Below are 17,599 nucleotides of genomic sequence, written 5' to 3'. Positions count from 1 at the left end.
CCTGCCCCTCCACTCTAACCACTAGGCTACCTGCCTGCCCCTCCCTCTAACCACTAGGCGACCCTGCCGCCCCTCCACTCTAACCACTAGGCTACCTGCCTGCCCCTCCACTCTAACCACTAGGCTACCTGCCTGCCCCTACACTCTAACCACTAGGCTACCTGCCTGCCCCTACACTCTAACCACTAGGATACCTGCCGTCCCTACACTCTAACCACCAGGCTACCTGCCTTCCCCTACACTCTAACCACTAGGCGACCTGCCTGCCCCTACACTCTAACCACTAGGCTACCTGCCTGCCCCTCCACTCTAACCACTAGGCTACCTGCCCGCCCCTCCACTCTAACCACCAGTCTACCCTGCCGCCTCTACACTCTAATCACCAGTCTACCCTGCCGCCTCTACACTCTAACCACCAGTCTACCCTGCCGCCTCTACACTCTAACCACTAGTCTACCCTGCCGCCTCTACACTCTAACCACTAGTCTACCCTGCCGCCTCTCCACTCTAACCACTAGGCTACCTGCCTGCCCCTACACTCTAACTACTAGGCTACCTGCCTGCCCCTCCACTCTAACCACTAGGCTACCTGCCCGCCCCTCCACTCTAACCACCAGTCTACCCTGCCGCCTCTACACTCTAATCACCAGTCTACCCTGCCGCCTCTACACTCTAACCACCAGTCTACCCTGCCGCCTCTACACTCTAACCACCAGTCTACCCTGCCGCCTCTACACTCTAACCACTAGTCTACCCTGCCGCCCCTCCACTCTAACCACTAGTCTACCCTGCCGCCTCTACACTCTAACCACTAGTCTACCCTGCCGCCTCTCCACTCTAACCACTAGTCTACCCTGCCGCCTCTCCACTCTAACCACTAGTCTACCCTGCCGCCTCTCCACTCTAACCACTAGGCTACCCTGCGGCCCCTCCACTCTAACCACTAGGCTACCCTGCCGCCCCTCCACTCTAACCACTAGGCTACCTGCCTGCCCCTCCACTCTAACCACTAGTCTACCCTGCCGCCCCTCCACTCTAACCACTATTCTACCCTGCAGCCCCTCCTCTAACCACTAGGCTACCCTGCCGCCCCTCCACTCTAACCACTAGTCTACCCTGCCGCCAATACACTCTAACCACTAGGCTACCTGCCTGCTCCTCCACTCTAACCACTAGGCTACCCTGCCGCCCCTCCACTCTAACCACTAGGCTACCTGCCTGCCCCTCCACTCTAACCACTAGTCTACCCTGCCGCCCCTCCACTCTAACCACTATTCTACCCTGCAGCCCCTCCACTCTAACCACTAGGCTACCCTGCCGCCCCTCCACTCTAACCACTAGTCTACCCTGCCGCCAATACACTCTAACCACTAGGCTACCTGCCTGCTCCTCCACTCTAACCACTAGGCTACCCTGCCGCCCCTCCACTCTAACCACTAGGCTACCTGCCTGCCCCTCCACTCTAACCACTAGTCTACCCTGCCGCCCCTCCACTCTAACCACTAGTCTACCCTGCCGCCCCTCCACTCTAACCACTAGTCTACCCTGCCGCCCCTCCACTCTAACCACTAGTCTACCCTGCCGCCCCTCCACTCTAACCACTATTCTACCCTGCCGCCCCTCCACTCTAACCACTAGGCTACCCTGCCGCCTCTACACTCTAACCACTAGGCTACCCTGCCGCTTCTCCACTCTAACCACTAGGCTACCCTGCCGCTTCTCCACTCTAACCACTAGTCTACCCTGCCGCTTCTCCACTCTAACCACTAGTCTACCCTGCCGCCCCTCCACTCTAACCACTAGTCTACCCTGCCGCCTCTCCACTCTAACCACTAGTCTACCCTGCCGCCTCCAGAGACGACGGATCACCTGGAATGAGACTGAACCAGCTTTTCTGTGGTGGAGGAAGATAGTTATCTGAAGATGGGCATCTTGTACAGTATGTTGCCGTCGTGTCCCCATTGGTCTTTCAGACCTGTCTCAGTCACCATCTCCTCTATCATATGGGCTCATAGTAGTTCCATACAACTGATGTTATTGCCATTCTGTCGCTGTGTCTCCATAGTGAACATTATGCTACTGGCGTTACAATGTGACGGTATTATTCAAGCCACAATCAAAAGGCTAAAGGCACACATTGATCATTTTTTATTTCTTTATTTTTTTTTTGCTCTTAATATTGTTTAGTAACTTGATTGGTGGAATTATAACAACAACAAAAAAGACAAATTCAAACCGTCTGGGTGCTAAAAACAACTATTCAACAGTTTATGGAATCCTGACTAGAATTGTAGTGTGTAGTGTGTGTGTAGTGTGTAGTGTGTGTGTGTAGTGTGGTGTGTGTGTGTAGCGTGTGTGTGTGTGTGTGTGTGTGTGTGTGTGTGTAGCGTGTGTATAGCGTGTGTGTGTGTGTGTAGCGTGTGTGTGTGTAGCGTGTGTATAGCGTGTGTGTAGCGTGTAGTGTGTGTGTAGCGTGTAGTGTCCAGACACTCTTCATATTAGCATCATTAGTGGTTCAGCTGCTTCAGGACTTGAAATGTTGAAGATCTTGTAGTGTGAAGATCTTGGACCTTCTTCTGAGGCATAGAAGACTTCCACATCATCCCCTGAAACAAAGTCAACGTCTGCGTCCCCATAAGGCCCTGTTTAAAAAGGTAGTGCACTACACAGGCAATAGGGTGCCATTCGGGACAGAAGGCATAGAAGACTTCCACATCATCCCTGAAACAAAGTCAACGTCTGCGTCCCCATAAGGCCCTGTTTAAAAAGGTAGTGCACTACACAGGCAATAGGGTGCCATTCGGGACAGAACCAAACACTTCTCTTCAGAAGTCATTGGTGCTTCCTGCACCTCATCTGAGACTGTAAGACTTTAAACTCAATACAACATTTATATATATATATTTTTTTAAATGGACAAATTAATTAAATCTCAACTTCCTGCCAAATAAAAGTAAACTTGTCCTCTCAAATACATAGAGACACATGAAATGAATATTAGGAGACCTGATGCACAGCATCCAGTGTTAAAAACGATTCAAACAGCTCCTAACTAGAGCCTCATAACTATGTTCCGAATGGCACCTATCCTCTATACACTACACTGCTTTGGACCAGGACCCATCTGGACCAGAACCCATCTGGACCAGGGCCCATCTGGACCAAGACCCATCTGGACCAGGGCCCGTCTGGACCCATCTGGACCAGGACCCATCTCGACCAATACCCATCTGGACCAGGGCCCGTCTGGACCAGAACCCATCTGGACCAGGACCCACCTGGACCCATCTGGACCAGAACCCATCTGGACCAAGACCCATCTGGACCAGAACCCATCTGGACCAGGGCCCATCTGGACCAAGACCCATCTGGACCCGAACCCATCTGGACCAAGACCCATCTGGACCCATCTGGACCAGAACCCATCTGGACCCATCTGGACCAGAACCCATCTGGACCCATCTGGACCAGGACTCGTCTGGACCAGGGCCCGTCTGGACCAGGGCCCGTCTGGACCAGGGCCCGTCTGGACCAAGACCCATCTGGACCCATCTGGACCAGGACCCATCTAGACCAGGGCACGTCTGGACCAGGGCCCGTCTGGACCAGGGCCCGTCTGGACCAGAACTCATCTGGACCAGGACCCATCTGGACCAGGACCCATCTAGACCAGGGCCTATCTGGACCAGGACCCATCTGGACCAGGACCCATCTGGACCAGGACCCATCTGGACCAGAACTCATCTGGACCAGAACTCATCTGGACCAGGACCCATCTGGACCAGGACCCATCTGGACCAGAACCCATCTGGACCAGAACCCATCTAGACCAGGGCCCATCTAGACCAGGGCCCATCTGGACCAGAACTCATCTGGACCAGGACCCATCTGGACCAGAACCCATCTGGACCAGAACCCATCTAGACCAGGGCCCATCTAGACCAGGGCCCATCTGGACCAGGACCCATCTGGACCAGGACCCATCTGGACCAGGACCCATCTAGACCAGGGCCCATCTAGACCAGGGCCCATCTGGACCAGAACTCATCTGGACCAGGGCCCGTCTGGACCAGAACCCATCTGGACCAGGACCAGGACCCATCTAGACCAGGGCCCATCTAGACCAGGACCCATCTAGACCAGGGCCCATCTAGACCAGGGCCCATCTAGACCAGGGCCCATCTAGACCAGGGCCCATCTGGACCAGAACTCATCTAGACCAGGACCCATCTAGACCAGGGCCCATCTAGACCAGGGCCCATCTAGACCAGGGCCCATCTGGACCAGAACTCATCTGGACCAGGACCCATCTAGACCAGGTTCCATCTGGACCAGAACTCATCTAGACCAGGACCCATCTAGACCAGGGCCCATCTGGACCAGAACTCATCTGGACCAGGACCCATCTAGACCAGGGCCCATCTAGACCAGGGCCCATCTAGACCAGGGCCCATCTGGACCAGGGCCCATCTGGACCAGGGCCCATCTGGACCAGGGCCCATCTGGACCAGAACTCATCTGGACCAGGACCCATCTAGACCAGGGCCCATCTAGACCAGGGCCCATCTAGACCAGGACCCATCTAGACCAGGACCCATCTAGACCAGGGCCCATCTAGACCAGGGCCCATCTGGACCAGGACCCATCTAGACTAGAAAGGGAATAGGGTGCCATTTGGGACAAATCTTTTGAAAGGATTGTGGGGGGGGGTGTGTATTTGTCCTGTCACACACAAGTGTATTTCTTGCATATCCCCCCCCCGGAGACACCTGCAGGGAGTGGGGTCACGGTCAGGGTCACCATATCCCAACTCCCCCTAAGACACCTGCAGAGAGTGGGGTCACGGTCAGGGTCACCATATCCCAACTCCCCCTAAGACACCTGCAGAGAGTGGGGTCACGGTCAGGGTCACCATATCCCAACTCCCTGAGACACCTGCAGGGTGTGGGGTCACGGTCAGGGTCACCATATCCCAACTCCCCCTAAGACACCTGCAGGGAGTGGGGTCACGGTCAGGGTCAACATTGTACTGAGCCCCTGGAGCAATTAGGTTTAAAGTGCCTTGCTCAAGGGCACAGCGACAGATTTTTCATCTCTGTTACTGGCCCAGCACTCTAACCTCGAGGCTACGTGCCATCCTGAGGGATAATGTTTCCTGCATTCATACAACAATAAACAGACACCATTAATATCTCACTAACCCATAAGGGTATGAACATGTTTCACATGATATCTACAACTAGTGATGTAAGATGTAAAAGAAATGGACCAGCCACATCTAATTCTAGGACCTGTCCGTCCGTCTGTCTGTCTCTGGGTCTCTGTCTGTCTGTCTGTCTGTCTGTCTCTGGGTCTCTGTCTGTCCGTCTCTGTCTGTCCGTCTCTGTCTGTCTGTCCGTCTCTGTCTGTCTGTCTGTCTCTGGGTCTCTGTCTGTCTGTCTCTGGGTCTCTGTCTGTCTGTCTCTGGGTCTCTGTCTGTCTGTCTCTGGGTCTCTGTCTGTCCGTCTCTGTCTGTCCGTCTGTCCGTCTCTGTCTGTCCGTCTGTCTGTCTCTGGGTCTCTGTCTGTCTGTCTCTGGGTCTCTGTCTGTCCGTCTCTGGGTCTCTGTCTGTCCGTCTCTGGGTCTCTGTCTGTCTGTCTCTGGGTCTCTGTCTGTCTCTGGGTCTCTGTCTGTCTCTGGGTCTCTGTCTGTCTCTGGGTCTCTGTCTGTCCGTCTGTCCGTCTCTGGGTCTCTGTCTGTCTGTCTCTGGGTCTCTGTCCGTCTGTCTGTCCGTCTCTGGGTCTCTGTCCGTCTGTCTGTCCGTCTCTGGGTCTCTGTCCGTCTCTGGGTCTCTGTCCGTCTCTGGGTCTCTGTCCGTCTGTCTGTCTCTGGGTCTCTGTCCGTCTGTCTGTCTGTCTGTCTCTGGGTCTCTATCTGTCTGTCTGTCCAATTCTCAGATCTTTCTCCTGAAGTATACCATCTCACTTGTGCACAGCTTCCCACACATTGAACTAAAAGTGTTGTATTGGTGAGTTTATGGGCTGGACTAGAGGGAGATCGTATGCCAGTCCTTCCCTTTCAGATCCATGAAGGGAAGTGAACAAGTGCACACTTGGAGAGAAAGAACAGAGAATTGGCAAGCAGGGCAGAGAGAGGCCTTTTAGGAGCCTGGCAGTAGAAGTGTTGGATGTACAGGGTGGCAAGGCCGACCAGCCAGCAGGCACAGTCCCTCGGCCCCTCTGAGCCCCTCTGAACCCCCCCTACACCCCGCTGAGCTCTCTCTTTGTTGTGGACACACAGAGACGTCTTTGTCTGACCCAGTGGGCCCATTCAGGTCTCTGGCTGCCTCCACACACAGAGGGACACTTCACTTTCTTTTCACGTTGTTGTTGGAGGGCTGGAGCTGAGGCTGGGCCTGGGGATGAGGATCGTACGGTCCAGGCTTGGTGCCGTTGCTGCTGCTGCTGCCTCTTGGTTTGTGGCTCTGGCTCAGTACAATCACAGTCAGAATACTGATGATGTGAATGTGGAAGTACATTGACCTACGGGGGGGAAAGAAGATGTGATGAAATTCTACAGAAACCAAAACACCAAAGATGGACAGAATAAGAGAAAAGGTAGAGATGACACACTTGTCTTCCATAAAGACAACTGATGGTAGAGATGACACACTTGTTCTCCATAAAGACAACTGACGGTTAGAGATGACACACTTGTCCTCCATAAAGACAACTGACGGTAGAGATGACACACTTGTCCTCCATAAAGATAACTGACGGTTAGAGATGACACACTTGTCCTCCATAAAGACAACTGACGGTAGAGATGACACACTTGTCCTCCATAAAGACAACTGACGGTAGAGATGACACACTGGTCCTCCATAAAGACAACTGACGGTAGAGATGACACACTTGTCCTCCATAAAGACAACTGACGGTAGAGATGACACACTTGCCCTCCATAAAGACAACTGACGGTTAGAGATGACACACTTGTCCTCCATAAAGACAACTGACGGTAGAGATGACACACTTGTCCTCCATAAAGACGACGGTAGAGATGACACACTTGTCCTCCATAAAGACAACTGACGGTTAGAGATGACACACTTGTCCTCCATAAAGACAACTGACGGTTAGAGATGACACACTTGTCCTCCATAAAGACAACTGACGGTAGAGATGACACACTTGTCCCCCATAATGACAACTGACGGTAGAGATGACACACTGGTCCTCCATAAAGACAACTGACGGTAGAGATGACACACTGGTCCTCCATAAAGATAACTGACGGTTAGAGATGACACACTGGTCCTCCATAAAGACAACTGACGGTAGAGATGACACACTTGTCCTCCATAAAGATAACTGACGGTTAAAGATGACACACTTGTCCTCCATAAAGATAACTGACGGTTAGAGATGACACACTTGTCCTCCGTAAAGACAACTGACGGTAGAGATGACACACTTGTCCTCCATAAAGATAACTGACGGTAGAGATGACACACTTGTCCCCCATAAAGATAACTGACGGTTAGAGATGACACACTGGTCCTCCATAAAGACAACTGACGGTAGAGATGACACACTTGTCCTCCATAAAGATAACTGACGGTTAAAGATGACACACTTGTCCTCCATAAAGATAACTGACGGTTAGAGATGACACACTTGTCCTCCATAAAGACAACTGACGGTAGAGATGACACACTTGTCCTCCATAAAGATAACTGACGGTTAGAGATGACACACTTGTCCTCCATAAAGACAACTGACGGTAGAGATGACACACTTGTCCTCCATAAAGACAACTGACGGTAGAGATGACACACTGGTCCTCCATAAAGACAACTGACGGTAGAGATGACACACTTGTCCTCCATAAAGACAACTGACGGTAGAGATGACACACTTGTCCTCCATAAAGACAACTGACGGTTAGAGATGACACACTTGTCCTCCATAAAGACAACTGACGGTAGAGATGACACACTTGTCCCCCATAATGACAACTGACGGTAGAGATGACACACTGGTCCTCCATAAAGACAACTGACGGTAGAGATGACACACTGGTCCTCCATAAAGACAACTGACGGTAGAGATGACACACTTGTCCCCCATAAAGATAACTGACGGTTAGAGATGACACACTGGTCCTCCATAAAGACAACTGACGGTAGAGATGACACACTGGTCCTCCATAAAGACAACTGACGGTAGAGATGACACACTTGTCCTCCATAAAGACAACTGACGGTAGAGATGACACACTTGTCCTCCATAAAGACAACTGACGGTTAGAGATGACACACTGGTCCTCCATAAAGACAACTGACGGTAGAGATGACACACTTGTCCTCCATAAAGACAACTGACGGTTAGAGATGACACACTTGTCCTCCATAAAGACAACTGAGGAACATTGTGTCCAGGCCTTAATAAGATAATAGAACACTAAGCTACTAAATTGTACACATACGACCTAGCCTGGGTACCAGTCTGTTTGTGCTAACATTACACTCCTTGTCATGCCAAGAAGTTGACATGATAGCACATCCAGATCAGGGGCCAGGCTACATACGACCGTCATCGTTAAAGAGACACATTTGACCAGTAGGAAAAATAACCTAAATGAATGTTCACCTGTAGTACTGCATGGTAGGTTCTACTGCCAGCAGTAGGAAGGGCATGACGGTGTAGCAGATACACAGCTGAGTAGCTGCCCAGGTCACTACGTCATAGACAAGCTTCACAGGATGAGAGGACAGGAAATACTGACGGACGTTCTTACGGACCTGCGGTGTGGGAGACAGGAGAGAGAACACTGTGATGTACGGCCCTGGGTGAGGCTGAGATGATGAGACACATGAGGTGAGTGCTGTGTGTGTGTGTGTGTGTAAGTGAGAGAGTGAATGAGGAAGACAGCGAGAGAAAGAGAGCGAGAGAAAGACTCACAGCTCTGCCAGTGTGATGGGTACAGCAGTGATAATGGTACTCACAGCTCTAGCTGCCAGTGTGATGGGTATAGCAGTAATAATGGTACTCACAGCTCTAGCTGCCAGTGTGATGGGTATAGCAGTAATAATGGTACTCACAGCTCTCGCTGCCAGTGTGATGGGTATAGCAGTAATAATGGTACTCACACCTCTAGCTGTCAGTGTGATGGGTATAGCAGTAATAATGGTACTCACAGCTCTATCTGTCAGTGTGATGGGTATAGCAGTAATAATGGTACTCACAGCTCTAGCTGCCAGTGTGATGGGTGTAGCAGTAATAATGGTACTCACAGCTCTATCTGTCAGTGTGATGGGTATAGCAGTAATAATGGTACTCACAGCTCTAGCTGCCAGTGTGATGGGTGTAGCAGTAATAATGGTACTCACAGCTCTATCTGTCAGTGTGATGGGTATAGCAGTAATAATGGTACTCACAGCTCTATCTGTCAGTGTGATGGGTATAGCAGTAATAATGGTACTCACAGCTCTCTCTGTCAGTGTGATGGGTATAGCAGTAATAATGGTACTCACAGCTCTATCTGTCAGTGTGATGGGTACAGCAGTAATAATGGTACTCACAGCTCTATCTGTCAGTGTGATGGGTATAGCAGTAATAATGGTACTCACCGCTCTATCTGTCAGTGTGATGGGTACAGCAGTAATAATGGTACTCACAGCTCTATCTGTCAGTGTGATGGGTATAGCAGTAATAATGGTACTCACACCTCTAGCTGTCAGTGTGATGGGTATAGCAGTAATAATGGTACTCACAGCTCTAGCTGCCAGTGTGATGGGTATAGCAGTGATAATGGTACTCACAGCTCCAGCTGCCAGTGTGATGGGTATAGCAGTAATAATGGTACTCACAGCTCTAGCTGCCAGTGTGATGGGTATAGCAGTAATAATGGTACTCACAGCTCTAGCTGCCAGTGTGATGGGTATAGCAGTAATAAAGGTGAAGTAGTATCCGGGGTAAACTCCATGCCATAGAGCTGACAGGATGAAGGTCAGAGCTGTGGGGTAACAGGGAGCACGGTCGTAACACACACTGAAGAGAGAGGAGAGGGTGAAGGTCAGAGCTGTGGGGTAACGGGAGCACGGTCGTAACACACACTGAAGAGAGAGGAGAGGATGATGGTCAGAGCTGTGGGGTAACGGGGAGCACGGTCGTAACACACACTGAAGAGAGAGGAGACAGGATGTTGGTCAGAGCTGTGGGGTAACGGGGAGCACGGTCGTAACACACACTGAAGAGAGAGGAGAGGGTGAAGGTCAGAGCTGTGGGGTAACGGGGAGCACGGTCGGAACACACACTGAAGAGAGAGGAGACAGGATGATGGTCAGAGCTGTGGGGTAACGGGGAGCACGGTCGGAACACACACTGAAGAGAGAGGAGAGGGTGAAGGTCAGAGCTGTGGGGTAACAGGGAGCACGGTCGTAACACACACTGAAGAGAGAGGAGAGGGTGAAGGTCAGAGCTGTGGGGTAACGGGGAGCACGGTCGGAACACACACTGAAGAAGAGAGGAGAGGGTGAAGGTCAGAGCTGTGGGGTAACGGGGAGCACGGTCGTAACACACACTGAAGAGAGAGGAGAGGGTGAAGGTCAGAGCTGTGGGGTAACGGGGAGCACGGTCGGAACACACACTGAAAGAGAGGAGACAGGATGAAGGTCAGAGCTGTGGGGTAACGGGGAGCACGGTCGTAACACACTGAAGAGAGAGGAGACAGGATGATGGTCAGAGCTGTGGGGTAACGGGGAGCACGGTCGTAACACACACTGAAGAGAGAGGAGAGGGTGAAGGTCAGAGCTGTGGGGTAACGGGGGAGCACGGTCGGAACACACACTGAAGAGAGAGGAGAGGGTGAAGGTCAGAGCTGTGGGGTAACGGGGAGCACGGTCGGAACACACACTGAAGAGAGAGGAGAGGGTGAAGGTCACAGCTGTGGGGAAACGGGGAGCACGGTCGGAACACACACTGAAGAGAGGAGAGGGTGAAGGTCAGAGCTGTGGGGTAACGGGGAGCACGGTCGGAACACACACTGAAGAGAGAGGAGAGGGTGAAGGTCAGAGCTGTGGGGTAACGGTAGCACGGTCGGAACACACACTGAAGAGAGAGGAGAGGGTGAAGGTCAGAGCTGTGGGGTAACGGGGAGCACGGTCGGAACACACACTGAAGAGAGAGGAGAGGGTGAAGGTCAGAGCTGTGGGGTAACAGGGGAGCACGGTCGGAACACACACTGAAGAGAGAGGAGAGGGTGAAGGTCAGAGCTGTGGGGTAACGGGGAGCACGGTCGGAACACACACTGAAGAGAGAGGAGAGGATGAAGGTCAGAGCTGTGGGGTAACGGGAGCACGGTCGGACACACACTGAAGAGAGAGGAGAGGGTGAAGGTCAGAGCTGTGGGGTAACGGGGGAGCACGGTCGGAACACACACTGAAAGAGAGGAGAGGGTGAAGGTCAGAGCTGTGGGGTAGGGGAGCACGGTCGGAACACACACTGAAGAGAGAGGAGACAGGATGATGGTCAGAGCTGTGGGGTAACGGGAGCACGGTCGTAACACACACTGAAGAGAGAGGAGAGGGTGAAGGTCAGAGCTGTGGGGTAACGGGGAGCACGGTCGGAACACACACTGAAGAGAGAGGAGACAGGATGATGGTCAGAGCTGTGGGGTAACGGGGAGCACGGTCGGAACACACACTGAAGAGAGAGGAGAGGGTGAAGGTCAGAGCTGTGGGGTAACGGGGAGCACGGTCGGAACACACACTGAAGAGAGAGGAGAGGGTGAAGGTCAGAGCTGTGGGGTAAGGGGAGCACGGTCGGAACACACACTGAAGAGAGAGGAGACAGGATGATGGTCAGAGCTGTGGGGTAACGGGGAGCACGGTCGTAACACACACTGAAGAGAGAGGAGAGGGTGAAGGTCAGAGCTGTGGGGTAACGGGGAGCACGGTCGGAACACACACTGAAGAGAGAGGAGAGGGTGATGGTCAGAGCTGTGGGGTAACGGGGAGCACGGTCGGAACACACACTGAAGAGAGAGGAGAGGGTGAAGGTCAGAGCTGTGGGGTAACGGGGAGCACGGTCGGAACACACACTGAAGAGAGAGGAGAGGGTGAAGGTCAGAGCTGTGGGGTAACGGGGAGCACGGTCGGAACACACACTGAAGAGAGAGGAGAGGGTGAAGGTCAGAGCTGTGGGGTAACGGGGAGCACGGTCGGAACACACACTGAAGAGAGAGGAGAGGGTGAAGGTCAGAGCTGTGGGGTAACGGGGAGCACGGTCGGAACACACACTGAAGAGAGAGGAGAGGGTGAAGGTCAGAGCAGTGGGGTAACGGGAGCACGGTCGGAACACACACTGAAGAGAGAGGAGAGGGTGAAGGTCAGAGCTGTGGGGTAACGGGGAGCACGGTCGGAACACACACTGAAGAGAGAGGAGAGGGTGAAGGTCAGAGCTGTGGGGTAACGGGAGCACGGTCGGAACACACACTGAAGAGAGAGGAGACAGGATGATGGTCAGAGCTGTGGGGTAACGGGGAGCACGGTCGGAACACACACTGAAGAGAGAGGAGACAGGATGAAGGTCAGAGCTGTGGGGTAACGGGGAGCACGGTCGTAACACACACTGAAGAGAGAGGAGACAGGATGAAGGTCAGAGCTGTGGGGTAACGGGGAGCACGGTCGGAACACACACTGAAGAGAGAGGAGAGGGTGAAGGTCAGAGCTGTGGGGTAACGGGGAGCACGGCCGGAACACACACTGAAGAGAGAGGAGAGGGTGAAGGTCAGAGCTGTGGGGTAACGGGGAGCACGGTCGTAACACACACTGAAGAGAGAGGAGAGGGTGAAGGTCAGAGCTGTGGGGTAACGGGGAGCACGGTCGTAACACACACTGAAGAGAGAGGAGAGGATGAAGGTCAGAGCTGTGGGGTAACGGGAGCACGGTCGGAACACACACTGAAGAGAGAGGAGAGGGTGAAGGTCAGAGCTGTGGGGTAACGGGGAGCACGGTCGTAACACACACTGAAGAGAGAGGAGAGGGTGAAGGTCAGAGCTGTGGGGTAACGGGGAGCACGGTCGGAACACACACTGAAAGAGAGGAGAGGGTGAAGGTCAGAGCTGTGGGGTAACGGGAGCACGGTCGGAACACACACTGAAGAGAGAGGAGAGGGTGAAGGTCAGAGCTGTGGGGTAACGGGGAGCACGGTCGGAACACACACTGAAGAGAGAGGAGAGGGTGAAGGTCAGAGCTGTGGGGTAACGGGGAGCACGGTCGGAACACACACTGAAGAGAGGAGAGGGTGAAGGTCAGAGCTGTGGGGTAACGGGAGCACGGTCGGAACACACACTGAAGAGAGAGGAGAGGGTGATGGTCAGAGCTGTGGGGTAACGGGGAGCACGGTCGGAACACACACTGAAGAGAGAGGAGACAGGATGATGGTCAGAGCTGTGGGGTAAACGGGGAGCACGGTCGGAACACACACTGAAGAGAGAGGAGTCATAAACAGACCTGGGTCAGATATATTGTTATGCAGTTAACAGAATAAAATAAACATTCATGAATGTACAGAAAATTGGTTTTGTACTAATGTTATGCATATGTGGACATTATCTTGGTAGATTATCTTGGTAGAATATCTTGGTAGATTATCTTGGTAGATTATCTTGGTAGATTATCTTGGTAGATTATCTTGGTAGAATATCTTGGTAGAATATCTTGGTAGATTATCTTGGTAGATTATCTTGGTAGATTATCTTGGTAGATTATCTTGGTAGAATTAATACTTACGTTTTGAGCCAAACACCAGTCTGAATATTCCAGTTATCTATGAACTTCTTGAAGCTAGTTGCTGTCTGCAAAAAGAGAGAGAGTTCAATATTAAACTTCAAGTCATTTTCAATAATTCTGCAAAGCTAAAAGTTCAAAAAGTGTTTTTGTTGTTGTTGTTGTTTCCAAACGTACCTCAATCCCCCAGATACTGATGTTGGAGATGAGGTCCCAGGACACCTGTCCAGCTTCATCCACACCTTTAAAACCATAACCTGCTGCGTTGTTGATGGCATCCGCTGTTGGGACCAACACATGAATGGAAGAATGAACGAACGAACGAACGTTCCCCAATAGTAATGAACGAACGAACGTTCCCCAATAGTAATGAACGAACGAACGAACGTTCCCCAATAGTAATGAACGAACGAACGTTCCCCAATAGTGATGAACGAACGAACGAACGAACGTTCCCCAATAGTGATGAACGAACGAACGAACGAACGTTCCCCAATAGTGATGAACGAACGAACGAACGTTCCCCAATAGTAATGAACGAACGAACGAACGTTCCCCAATAGTAATGAACGAACGAACGAACGTTCCCCAATAGTAATGAACGAACGAACAAACGTTCCCCAATAGTAATGAACGAACGAACAAACGTTCCCCAATAGCAATGAACGAACGAACGTTTCCCAATAGCAATGAACGAACGTTCCCCAATAGTAATGAACGAACGAACAAACGTTCCCCAATAGCAATGAACGAACGAACGTTTCCCAATAGCAATGAACGAACGTTCCCCAATAGTAATGAACGAACGAACGTTCCCCAATAGTAATGAGCGAGCGAACAAGCGTTCCCCAATAGCAATGAGCGAGCGAACAAGCGTTTCCCAATAGCAATGAGCGACGAGCGTTTCCCAATAGTAATGAGCGAGCGAGCGTTCCCCAATAGTAATGAGCGAGCGAGCGTTCCCCAATAGTAATGAGCGAGCGAGCGTTCCCCAATAGTAATGAGCGAGCGAGCGTTCCCCAATAGTAATGAGCGAGCGAGCGTTCCCCAATAGTAATGAACGAGCGAGCGTTCCCCAATAGTAATGAGCGAAGCGAGCGTTCCCCAATAGTAATGAGCGAGCGTTCCCCAATAGTAATGAACGAGCGAGCGTTCCCCAATAGTAATGAGCGAACGAGCGTTCCCCAATAGTAATGAGCGAGCGTTCCCCAATAGTAATGAGCGAACGTTCCCCAATAGTAATGAGCGAGCGAGCGTTCCCCAATAGTAATGAACGAACGAGCGTTCCCCAATAGTAATGAACGAACGAACGTTCCCCAATAGTAATGAACGAAGCGTTCCCCAATAGTAATGAGCGAGCGAGCGTTCCCCAATAGTAATGAGCGAGCGAACAAAGCGTTCCCCAATAGCAATGAGCGAGCGAACAAGCGTTTCCCAATAGCAATGAACGAACGAGCGTTTCCCAATAGTAATGAGCGAGCGAGCGTTCCCCAATAGTAATGAGCGAGCGAGCGTTCCCCAATAGTAATGAGCGAGCGAGCGTTCCCCAATAGTAATGAGCGAGCGTTCCCCAATAGTAATGAGCGAGCGAGCGTTCCCCAATAGTAATGAGCGAGCGAGCGTTCCCCAATAGTAATGAAGCGAGCGTTCCCCAATAGTAATGAGCGAGCGAGCGTTCCCCAATAGTAATGAGCGAGCGAGCGTTCCCCAATAGTAATGAGCGAGCGAGCGTTCCCCAATAGTAATGAGCGAGCGTTCCCCAATAGTAATGAGCGAGCGAGCGTTCCCCAATAGTAATGAGCGAGCGAGCGTTCCCCAATAGTAATGAGCGAGCGAGCGTTCCCCAATAGTAATGAGCGAGCGTTCCCCAATAGTAATGAAAGCGAGCGTTCCCCAATAGTAATGAGCGAGCGTTCCCCAATAGTAATGAAGCGAGCGTTCCCCAATAGTAATGAGCGAGCGTTCCCCAATAGTAATGAGCGAGCGTTCCCCAATAGTAATGAGCGAGCGTTCCCCAATAGTAATGAACGAGCGTTCCCCAATAGTAATGAGCGAGCGTTCCCCAATAGTAATGAGCGAGCGTTCCCCAATAGTAATGAGCGAGCGTTCCCCAATAGCAATGAGCGAGCGTTCCCCAATAGCAATGAGCGAGCGTTCCCCAATAGCAATGAGCGAGCGTTCCCCAATAGCAATGACGAGCGTTCCCCAATAGTAATGAGCGAGCGAGCGTTCCCCAATAGTAATGAGCGAGCGAGCGTTCCCCAATAGTAATGAGCGAGCGTTCCCCAATAGTAATGAGCGAGCGTTCCCCAATAGTAATGAGCGAGCGTTCCCCAATAGTAATGAGCGAGCGTTCCCCAATAGTAATGAGCGAGCGTTCCCCAATAGTAATGAGCGAGCGTTCCCCAATAGCAATGAGCGAGCGTTCCCCAATAGCAATGAGCGAGCGTTCCCCAATAGCAATGAGCGAGCGAGCGTTCCCCAATAGCAATGAGCGAGCGAGCGTTCCCCAATAGTAATGAACGAGCGAGCGTTCCCCAATAGTAATGAGCGAGCGTTCCCCAATAGTAATGAGCGAGCGTTCCCCAATAGTAATGAGCGAGCGTTCCCCAATAGTAATGAGCGAGCGTTCCCCAATAGTAATGAGCGAGCGTTCCCCAATAGTAATGAGCGAGCGTTCCCCAATAGTAATGAGCGAGCGTTCCCCAATAGTAATGAGCGAGCGTTCCCCAATAGTAATGAGCGAGCGTTCCCCAATAGTAATGAGCGAGCGTTCCCCAATAGTAATGAGCGAGCGTTCCCCAATAGTAATGAGCGAGCGTTCCCCAATAGTAATGAGCGAGCGTTCCCCAATAGTAATGAGCGAGCGTTCCCCAATAGTAATGAGCGAGCGTTCCCCAATAGTAATGAGCGAGCGTTCCCCAATAGTAATGAGCGAGCGTTCCCCAATAGTAATGAGCGAGCGTTCCCCAATAGTAATGAGCGAGCGTTCCCCAATAGTAATGAGCGAGCGTTCCCCAATAGTAATGAGCGAGCGTTCCCCAATAGTAATGAGCGAGCGTTCCCCAATAGTAATGAGCGAGCGTTCCCCAATAGTAATGAGCGAGCGTTCCCCAATAGTAATGAACGAGCGTTCCCCAATAGTAATGAGCGAGCGTTCCCCAATAGTAATGAGCGAGCGTTCCCCAATAGTAATGAGCGAGCGTTCCCCAATAGTAATGAGCGAGCGTTCCCCAATAGTAATGAACGAGCGTTCCCCAATAGTAATGAGCGAGCGTTCCCCAATAGTAATGAACGAGCGTTCCCCAATAGTAATGAGCGAGCGTTCCCCAATAGTAATGAGCGAGCGTTCCCCAATAGTAATGAACGAACGTTCCCCAATAGTAATGAACGAACGTTCCCCAATAGTAATGAACGAACGTTCCCCAATAGTAATGAACGAACGTTCCCCAATAGTAATGAACGAACGTTCCCCAATAGTAATGAACGAACGTTCCCCAATAGTAATGAATGAACGTTCCAAAAGCCAACACTACACTGGGTGGGTACAGCCTCACCTAAAGTCCAGGCGAAGTAGAACTTGGGTCTAGCGGCTTGTATAGAGAAGAAGGCATACGTCAGTCTGGTCAGGAAAGGTGCCTCGTTGACGAAATGGCTGTCAACGTTATACGTGACGGGGAACGCTTTGGTGAGGGTTAGGAACAAAACCATGCACACGCCACAGATCAGCAGTTTACGTGTGACAGCAGCCTGAAAAGCAGAGGCAGAGAGTCAGATCGTTCACGGCCATCAGGGAAACTACTTCTGAATGGTCTTCATTGAGCC

General features: G+C 51.7%; 1 protein-coding gene across 1 annotated transcript in view; it reads right to left on the bottom strand.

The window, feature by feature from the left end:
* Window positions 1–2,137: 2,137 nt before the first annotated feature.
* Window positions 2,138–17,599, bottom strand: part of LOC135534398 (lysophospholipid acyltransferase 1-like) — a gene marked incomplete at its 5' end in the record, with an annotated part of 37,884 nt that continues 22,422 nt past the window's right edge. The window contains 6 exons of the mRNA XM_064961411.1: window positions 2,138–6,521; window positions 8,634–8,785; window positions 9,902–10,034; window positions 13,778–13,842; window positions 13,952–14,055; window positions 17,332–17,524. Coding sequence (XP_064817483.1) covers window positions 6,347–6,521; window positions 8,634–8,785; window positions 9,902–10,034; window positions 13,778–13,842; window positions 13,952–14,055; window positions 17,332–17,524 — 822 coding nt within the window. The remainder of the gene's footprint in view (window positions 6,522–8,633; window positions 8,786–9,901; window positions 10,035–13,777; window positions 13,843–13,951; window positions 14,056–17,331; window positions 17,525–17,599) is intronic.

Source organism: Oncorhynchus masou, unplaced genomic scaffold (assembly GCF_036934945.1).
Source record: "Oncorhynchus masou masou isolate Uvic2021 unplaced genomic scaffold, UVic_Omas_1.1 unplaced_scaffold_3349, whole genome shotgun sequence".
Lineage (NCBI taxonomy): Eukaryota > Metazoa > Chordata > Actinopteri > Salmoniformes > Salmonidae > Oncorhynchus > Oncorhynchus masou.
This window is presented reverse-complemented; position numbering and strand designations above follow the sequence as displayed.